The sequence below is a fragment of the Propithecus coquereli genome, unplaced genomic scaffold (assembly GCF_000956105.1).
Source record: "Propithecus coquereli isolate 6110/MARCELLA unplaced genomic scaffold, Pcoq_1.0 Scaffold277, whole genome shotgun sequence".
Lineage (NCBI taxonomy): Eukaryota > Metazoa > Chordata > Mammalia > Primates > Indriidae > Propithecus > Propithecus coquereli.
Window position 1 is genome coordinate 1,945,210 of NW_012148363.1, and position 10,270 is coordinate 1,955,479.

General features: G+C 40.7%; 1 protein-coding gene across 1 annotated transcript in view; it reads left to right on the forward strand.

Moving 5' to 3' along the window:
• Nucleotides 1-3,538: 3,538 nt before the first annotated feature.
• GGH (gamma-glutamyl hydrolase (conjugase, folylpolygammaglutamyl hydrolase)) overlaps nt 3,539-10,270 on the forward strand; it is a 27,382-nt gene continuing 20,650 nt past the window's right edge. The window contains exons 1-2 of the mRNA XM_012647916.1: nt 3,539-3,718; nt 8,857-8,971. Coding sequence (XP_012503370.1) covers nt 3,610-3,718; nt 8,857-8,971 — 224 coding nt within the window. The 5' untranslated portion in view covers nt 3,539-3,609. The remainder of the gene's footprint in view (nt 3,719-8,856; nt 8,972-10,270) is intronic.

Below are 10,270 nucleotides of genomic sequence, written 5' to 3' on the forward strand. Positions count from 1 at the left end.
CATATTATCATCTCAATAGATGCAGAGAAAGCAACTGACAAAATTCAACACCCTTTCATGATAAAAACTCTCAACAAATAGGTATAAAGGAAACATACCTCAATACAATAAATGACAATCCCACAGCTAACATTTTCTCAACAGTAAAAAGTTGAAAGCTTTTCCTATAAAATCAGTGACAAGAATGTCCACTCTCACCACTTCTTTTCAACATAGTACTGGAAGTCCTAGCTAGAGCAATCAGGCAAGAGAAAAAAGTAAAAGGCATCCTAATAGAAAATTAAGGAGTGAAAATAGTCACATTGATGACATGATCTTATATATAAAAAAACCCTAAAGACTCCACCAAAAAACTATTGGAACTGATAAATGAATTCAATAAAGCTGCAAAATAGAAAATCAACATATAAATGTCGATGCATTTCTATATATTAATAACAAACCCTAGGAAAAAGAAATTAAGAAAACAATTCTATTTACAAAAGCAACAAAATATCTGAATACCTAGGAGTAAATTTAACAAGGAGGTAAAAGATCTGTATACTGAAAACTGTAAAACACTTATGAAAGAAAATGAAGGAAATAAATAAGTGGAAAGATATCCTATGTTCATGGATTGGAAGAATATTGTGAAACTGTCCATACTACCCACAGTGATCTACAGATTCAGTGCAAACCCTATCAAAATGTCCACGTCATTTTTCACAGAAATGGAAAAAATAATTCTTAAACTTGTATGGAATCAAAAGACCCCAAATAGCCAAAACAATCTTGAGCAAAAAGAACTAAGTTTCAAGTATCACACTCCCTGATTTTAAAACATATTATAAAATAATTATAATAAAAACAGTATGGTACTGGCATAAAAACAGACACACTGGGCAATGCAACAGGATAGAAAACCCAGAAATAAAACCATGCATTTACTGTCAACTGATTTTGACAAAGGTGCCAAGAACACACATGGGGAAAGGGAGGTCTCTTCAATAAATAGTGATGGGAAAGCCGTATATCCACATGCAGTAGAATAAAATTAGATCCCTATCTCTCACCATATACAAAAATCAACTCAAAGTGAATTAAATACTTAAATACAAGACCCATATCTATAAAACTATTAGAAGAAAACATAGGGGAAAAGCTTCATGACATTGGACATTTACATTAAATATTTTACTATTATAAAAAAATGCTCTGAACAACAGACTTGTACATATTTCTTTGTTCACATGTGCACATTTCTCTAGGGTATATACTTTTATCTGGAAAGCACTGTTTTACAGAATACATGGATCTTCACCTTTATCAGATATTGCCTAACTGCTCTGAAAAACAGTTGTAATAATTGCAATTCTACCTGCAGTGTTGCAGAATTTTCATTTCACTACACCCTTGACTTATTATTAAAGGCTTAAACTTTTGTCAACTGTTCTGAGGTGAGCAGGTATAGGCAAACCTGCCCCCAAAGGCCCAGCGAGCTGAAAGGCCGAAAAAAGAGGCTGCCAAATCCAGTTTCTCAGAAAGAAACACTTAGTAGGGACTTAGGAACAGAAGCGATGTTTTAGGTGGCCATGAGATGGTGGATCACTGCATCTGCCCTCCAGAAAGCATCCTTTATATAGCAAGCTTTTAGCATAAAGACATGTGCAATTGGTCACATCTCAGACTATCTGATAGAAACTCATGACCACTGGGGAGTTTAGATAAGGATCTTAATATGGGGTGATGTTTGCTACAGGCGTTATTTAAAGAACTTGCTGCAGAACACCTTTGTATGCAGGGGTCAAACATCAGTCATCACTGTGGATTCCCTTTAAGATGGCATCACTCTTGCCACCCAACAGGCTGTTTCCCTATACAGTCTAATGGATGTGACATATTACCTTATACTAACTTGCATTTCTCTAATGACTAGAGAAAGTTTGGTTTGCATTTCATATTCTTTTCCCATTTTTCTATCATGTTGTTCTTATTTCTTTGTATATTCTAGGAATGAATATTTTAACAATTCTGTAATTTATATTTTCCAAGTTTGTGCCTTAACTTTAATTTGCTTAAAGGTATATGGACATTTTTAAATTTTAACATAGCCAAATCTATCAATTTTTTAATTAACATTTGTATGTTTTACACACTGTTTTATGAAACCTTTCCAACCACCAAGGTTATGCTCCTATATTTTCTTGTCAAAGTATAATATTTTGCCTTTCATATTTATATCTTCACTTCACCTGGAGCTTTTGTGCACAATGCCAGGTAAAAATTTAATTGTTTCCTATGTGGATAGTCAATTGTTCCAGCACCACAGGTTTGTATTTATAATGGCTCCTTATCTGTTCATCTATGCTCAAAACCAGCTCGACGCTTTCACAGTATCTTTCATCACATCCTTTGGGGAGTATTTCTCACCATACCCTTTTACAGTAGCATAACTTTCTTGTTAAACCAGACTACTTTTTGCATTCACTCTTCTTGAAATATGCCAAAACTCTGCTCCACAAGTCATGTCCTCTGCCTTTTTTCCTTCCTAAATTGAAAAGCTTTCATGAAAAAGACATCACCCAGTGTAACTTTTCACCCTTTATACTCAGCATTGATGAAATAGGTTTTCAAATATTCTTGTTTTATTGTGAATTTAACTTGGCCCTTACAGGTGGGAACTTCCACCTAGTACAAGCTACATATCCATCTATTTAGGAACCCTCAAAATAACTTTTAATGAATAGGAACCAAAGTCATCACTTCTGCCCCTGCTTATAGGACAATGTGTGGGTGGTTGGTTGGTGCTGACTGTGAAGTTTATTAGGATTAGGCTAATATGGTTTGCCTGGAGTTGCCCCTTTGCAGTAGATGCCAGGAGTTGGCCCCTCCTTAATCCAGTTCTGAAGTTAGATGACACGCCTGTAAATGTGTCCAAAAAAACCGTCCTCCCCTCTTCTTCACTTCCTCCAGATGCCTGGATCCCCAAAATAGCAAGATACGGAAATTACCTCTGGAGTCACCGGCTGTCCTTACATTGAATGCTGGAGTGTCAAACTCGGCTGTCAGCATTTGTAGAGACAAGCCCCTGACCTTTTAAGGAGTACAGTTGGCGCAAAGTTCTCGGGCAACTTCTAGAACCCCTGGCCAGCCTCCCTCGCTGCTAGGTTACCACATTCGGACAGGCGGGACCCACAGCTTCCCCCTCCAAGAGCTGGCCTGGCCTGGCCGCCGCAGCTTCGTCCAGGTGACTTAAGGCTCCACCAACGTAACAGTCGAAAGGGAAGGACACGGGACCACCCACTGCTGAGAGCACGCGGGGACCACTGGGTGCCCGACCCAGCCGTTTCCAGAGTCCCGGCAGAGGTGGCCAGGTGGCGCGCCAGTCTCGCGGGGTCGCGGGTCGCGGAGCGCGGGGCGGACGATGGGGCGGGCGCGGCGGCTGCGCTCCCGGACCCGCCCACCCGGACCCCGCGGCCGTCGCGCGCGCCCGCCGGGACTACGTTTCCCATAGGCCCGCGCGGCGGAGCGCGTCCGCCCGAGCCCACCCGGCTGCCCGGCCCAGAGGCCGCCTCCGCCCGCGCGGCTGGCCGCAGTGCCTTTGAAAGGCGGCGGGAGGCGGCGAGCACCATGGCGAGCCCGAGCCGTCTGCTGTGCGTGCTGGCCCTGCTCCTCTGCGGCGCGGAGAGCTCGGGGCTGTCCGGAACCTTCGGCGACACGGCCAAGAAGCCCATCATTGGTAAGAAGGCTGTGCGGAGGTGCGGGGCGGGGTGGGCACAGCCGCGGGGGAGGGGCTGGGTGTCGGCGCTGGGCGCCTCCAGCAGCTGGGCTGCTGCTAACACGTCTCCCCTGGAAACCCCCCAAGTGCAAGGTTTCCATATGTACCTTCGTTGTAATACGAGTGAGAAACCGGGCTAGACCATTTGCATCGTACTGACATGTACCAGATGCCTCGTTTGGTTTCCTTAGACTCAAATGGCTCGCAAAGTTGGGAGGGAGGAGGGGGCACAGTGAAGAATCCTGCGGATTTTCTTTGTTGGACATAGCTAGGAATCTCTACTAAAATTTTTCATTTTCTTTTTTGCATATAGCTAGGGATTTTTTTTACTAATTTTGCATCTACGAATTTTGTACATGCATTATGTTAAAATTTTCCTGGCTGAGGGAATATTTCAAGATACGGTGCATTATAATATAAAATCACCAAATTAAGGTATACCTTGAACGTTGTCAGCTTCAGTAGTGGAGAGCAGCAGTGGCTAATATTCTCATGTCAGTTCTATTTGGTGTTAAAATGAGGCATGTAATTTTTCATTTCCAACACATTCGTGTTTTAAAAAGAGAGTAAAATCTGTTTGCATCACTGGAACAGACATTTGAGACAGGGCCAGGGAAAGCTACATAAAAGAAATCATCCTGGGGTTAAAATTTGCCAAAAGAAATTTATGTGTGGACAATTAAGGTTGGTTTTATTTTCTTCTACAAAGATAAGCACTATGTTCTGTAACCTCTGTGGAAAATAGGTGAATGTTTTTACAAATATATGGATAGTGCCCAATTTTCTAATGGGTTGCTTACTAATTGGAACTTTGGAACTTATTTCATAGGTATTTAAAATGGTGGTTAGATCCTCCAAGAAGAATTAATTCAAAATGTAATTATAGGTAATGACTTGTATATTGTGGGTCCAGAGAGGAGGAGAAAAAGGAAAGAAGAGAGAGGATTCTTTTTCCTTTCCTAGAATCAGGGATAGCCTTGGGTCAAATAAGAAAATAGAAATGTGCTTTTGATCACTCTGATCAATTAAGACAAAATAGTTAATGGGGCACCTACTGTGTGCAAGGCATTGCTCTAGGGAAGTGCAAAGGATTCAAAGACAAGGAAGTCACGGAAGTTGTTAGATGGACCAGGCAGGGCGTGGTGGCTCATGCATGTGATCCCAGCACTTTGGGAGGTGGGGGAGGGAGGATCGCTTGAGGCCAGAAGTTTGAGACTAGCCTGAGCAACATAGTGAGACCTCATCTCTACAAAAAAATAGAAAAATTAGCTGAGTGTGGTCGCGTGTGCCTGTAGTCTCAGCTATTGGGGAGGCAGAGGCAGGAGGATTACTTGAATCCAGGAATTTGAGGTTGCAGTGAGCTATGATGATGCTACTGCACTCCAGCCTGGGCAGTAGAGTGATACTTTGTCTCAAATAAATAAATAAGTAGCCTTAAAATATGGGTAGAATTTTGGTCACATTTCAAGGGACAGGGGGTACAGCCTGAGCTCTTTACCCAGGGATGGGAAAAGTGAGTATGTGTGGGGCAGGGAGAGGGAGATATTGGTGGGACTTACTCTGATGTGCTTCTCTGTTTCTGGTACCTTATGCTTCCATGATGCTCCATGTCCCCCTTTGTCTCACCTTACCCCTGTCTGCCTTGTACCACTTAATTTTCTATTATTCTTTCCCTAGCCAAATTTCGTTTTCCTTAGTGAAGACAATCTTACCTACCAGTCAGGAGAAAAACAGTCGCACTGAACAAATTTTGGCCTTTGACGTGTGTTACCTGAGTACCTGATAAATGCCAATTATTGTTAGAAGTTGGGAATACAGAAGTGACTAATACAGACAACAGCTCTTCCTGTTGAGTGGCTTACAGAGACATTGAAAGTGCTCCAAATGGTGAAATACTGAGTGATAATAGGCACAGGTACTCACTGGACAGACAGGCTTCCATGTATACTGGATGCCAGTACCATGTGGGGGGCTGGGGTTTCAGTAGTAAAAGGAGGCCAGAAAGGTAAGTGCCACAGAGCACACAGGGTCTTACAGAGTTCTGAAGCTCACTGAGGTGCTTAAGCCAGGTGACCCCTGCTGATCTGTATCTCTCTGATCTCATTTCCCATGGCTTCTCCTTTTGCTCACAGGGCTCTAGTCATATGGACTCCTTGCAATGTGACAGGCACACACCTGACTCATGGCCTTTGTTGCCGCGCCTGCTGCCCAAGTAGGAGCCAGTACACTGAGTCAGCAGGTTTTACAGCAGAGAAAGAATCTTTATTCTGCATAGCGCTAGGCGGGGAGACGGGAGAAATTTCTCAAATCCGCCTCCCTGAGAACTTGGGAGACAGGGTTTTTAAGGATAGTTTGGTGGCAAGGGATTAGGCAATTAGGTTTGTTAATTGAGGCAAAATTATAGGGGTGTAGGAATCATATTCTTGTGTTGTTTCAGTCCCTGGGGTCACAATTCCAGTTGAGTTGGTTTCTTGGTATAGGCCGCTGTTCTGGGCGGGTCAATCAATCCACTGGAATGTAGGGCCTGGAAGATATCTTAAAGACTACCTTTAGGCTTCAAAAAGGTGATGTTTTCCATGGAGAAAGTTAACAATCTTTATGGACACCAGCTATGGGGAGAAGTTAAGAATCTTTATGACCACTCTGGAGAGGAATTATAGAGAAACAAACGGGGACAGTTAATAATTATTATCATTTTTAGCTAGGCCCTTACCATAGTTCTCGCCTTGCACCCTATTATTGAAGGGTGGTTTGACCTTTGCACTTGTTCCCTTGTCCTGGATCACTTTTCCCTTAGATATCTGAATATTACTTAACTCCCTCACCCCTCTGAATTCCTAGCTCAAATCTCACATTCTTCCTTCTTGGGGAGGACTTGCCTGGCCACCCTATTTAAGAGACTCCCCTCTTCTCCATAAGGACCCTCTACCCCCACCCCCATCACCTTCCTTTGCTTTACTTTTTCTCCTTACCACCAACCACCAGCTGTCACACTATAGATTGCACCTTTTTATCTTGTTTATTGTTTGTCCTCTCTCCCCTCCCTCTTACTAGAATTAATGCCCATAGGGCAGGGATTTTTGTTATTGTTCACTCATGTACGTCCCCAGCACCTAGTTCATTGCCTGGTATATAGTATGATTCATTCAGTATATGAGGGCTGTCCGGAAAGTATCCAGCCACATTATATTTTATTGTTAGGTTGGTGCAAAAGTAATTGTGGTTTCAGACTATGAATTTTAAACGGTCAAAACTAGGCTCAAACACATCTTTATTAATCAAAATAGGAACCATTACAATCAACACATTTTTGCCAACGAGAAATAAGTTTGTTTATTCCTACAGCATAAAAAATCCACGCTCTGGGATTCGATGAACTCTTGGAAAGCGTTTTATGCATCCTGCTGGTTGTGGAAGCATTTTCCCTGCAAAAAGTTGTCAAATTGCTTCAAGAAGTGGTAGTTGGTTGGTGAGAGGTCAGGTGAATATGGTGGATGAGGCAAAATTTCGTAGCCCAATTCGTTCCAACTTTTGAAGTGTTAGTTGTGTGACCATGTGATCGGGCGTTGTCGTGGAGAATTGGGCCCTTTCTGTTGACCAATGCCAGCTGCAGGTGTTGCAGTTTGGGGTGCATCTCATCAATTCGCTGAGCGTACTTCTCAGATGGAATGGTTTTGCCAGGATTCGGAAAGCTGTAGTGGATCATATCAGCAGCAGACCACCAAACAGTGACTGTGACCTTTTTTGGTGCAAGTTTGGCTTTGGGAAGTGCTTTGGAGCTTCCTCTCAGTCCAACCACTGAGCTGGTTGTTGCTGGTTGTCATATAAAATCCACTTTTCATTGCACGTCACAATCCAACATAGAGATGGTTCGTTTTTGTTGCATACAAGAAGAGAAAACACTTCAAAACGACGATTTTTTTTATTTTTGGTTTTGGTCAGCTCAGGAGGCACCCACTTATCGAGCTTTTTCACCTTTCCAAGTTGCTTCAAATGCCGAATGACCATAGAATGATCGACACTGAGTTCTTTGGCAACTTCTCATGTAGTGGTAAGAGGATCAGCTTCAATGATTGCTCTCAATTAGTCGTTGTCAACTTCTGATGGCTGGCCACTGCATTCCTCATCTTCAAGACTCTTGTCTCCCTTGCAAAACTACTTGAACCACCACTGCACGTACGTTCCTTAGCAGATCCTGGGCCAAATGCTTTGTTGATGTTGTGAGTTGTCTCTGCTGCTTTACGACCCATTTTGAACTCGAATAAGAAAATTGCCTGAATTTGCTTTTTGTCTAACGTCATTTCCACAGTCTAAAATAAATATAACATAAACAGCAAGTAATAAGTCATTAGTAAAAAAACGTAAAGCAAGAAATGTGCATTAAAATGATGTATAACATAACCACATTTGTTTAAGAATGTATTCCAACATCAAACGGCAAATATCAGCAATGCTAAAACCGCAGTTACTTTTGGACCAACCTAATGTATTAACAGTGGCTGGATGCTTTCTGGACAGCCCTCGTATGTGGAATAAATGAAGGAATGGTTATATGATCAGATTTGCTTCCATGTGGAGAACTGGTTGGAGCTGGGGGGATTCTTAGGAAACGATATGGAAAAACCTTTTAAGAACCTATTAGTCTGGTGGGGAGAGGTAAGATATTGGTTGCTTAGATTAAGGTGGTGTTGGTGATGTTAGACAGATGTGGATAGATTTTCATGCTTTTGCTTTGTTGTCAAGGAATCCATGTGTCTGTGAATGTTGTGGGAAGGGAGTGGGCTCCTTGTATTAATAGGTTAAGGATTTGTACCCTTGAGATGGATTCTAGGTCTGAGGTTGTGTGACGGTTGCTGGTACAGTTGTAAACCTGCTCTGGGGGCTTATCTGGCCCTCCTGATGGGAGAGGTTACTGGAAACTCACATCAGCTTCTGTCACTCCTTTGCCAAAGTCTACAGATGGGCTTGTAGGAGAAGCTTCCTGTTTAATTCTGTGAATTGAAAGAATAAAATAGGATATTTTTATCGTGTTGTGTTTTATTTTCTGAACAAGAAGAAAAGGAATTTGCTTGAAACTAAAACTTCTTTTGGTTGTTTAGGAATATTAATGCAAAAATGCCGTAATAAAGTCATGAGAAACCTTGGAAGATACTATATTGCTGCATCCTATGTAAAGTATCTGGAGTCTGCAGGTGCAAGAGTTGTGCCAGTAAGGTATGGTTCTTTTTTTTTTTTTTTTTTTAATTTTTAAAACAGCTTTATTAAGGTATAATTGACATAATAAAATGTACTTATTTAAAAAGTAAAATTTGGTAAGACTTGACATATACACGTACTCACGAAATCATCATCACAGTCAAGATAATGCATATATTCATCATCCCCAAAAGTTTCTTCCTATCTTTGAACATTTATACGACACTAATGACTAAACCATAGACTTTACTTGGAATTCGTCGTTTTTTTACTTGTTTTTTTTAATGGGCCAGAATCCAGTCTAGGTTACCTCATTACATTTAGTCCTCATGTCTCATTAGTCTCCTCTGATCTCTGGCAATTCTCAGTTTTTCCTTGATTTTTGTGACCTTTACTGTTTTGAAGAATACTGGTCAAGTATTTTGTAGAAAGTTCATTTCTTTTTATTTTTGACTTGTATTCCAATATGTGGACACATTACGTATTGTTTATCCATTCACCTGTTAATGGAATTTTGTGCCATTTTCAGGTTTTGGCTATTATAAGTAGGTTCGATGTATTCTATGCTGTATAAAAAATATCGCTGTGTTTTCTCTCTAAAATTAATGCTTTCTTGCCTATGATTACATTGTTTAAATGTAATAACATTGTACTTGATTTTTGCCACAAACGTAATGCTCTGAGTCTTTCTTTACATTGTTTAACGTATGAAGCTATTGGTATCTGTGACATCATTAGAGGTACTGTTTGTCATATCTATTAGCATAGAAAATGAAATGATGGTTTCCTTCACCCCAGAAAAGGTGGTCCTCATAGGTACCAGGAAGGTAATGGAATAAAAGAATCTACAGTTTAACCAGCTTTATTCCGTAATAAGGGAACACTTAGGGAATGAAGGCAATTTTTAAAAGATGAATTTTAAAATACCTTCACACTCTACTTTAAAAGTTTGTATGACTAATGCAGTAGTGTTGCTTCAGTGTAAATTATAGGTATTGCAGTTTTAAAGGGAGTATATTATTTGTGTGATAAATTGGCCCAGTAATAAAATGATTCATATTATATTTTCATTTCAAAGGTGCTGAATTCATCTTATATTTTCATTTGGAAGGAGCTAACGAAATCTTACAAGTATTTATAGTGTCTCGTCAGCTAAAATTAGTATATTTTAGAATCTCTCACCATGCTCATCTAATTTATTTTGCGTGATTTCACACACAAAACAGAGTTATTTATTCTGTACAACCTGTTTTTGTAAATAATTCCTTATTAACAATTGTAAAAAAGAAATGTACTACTCAAATATATTATTAATAA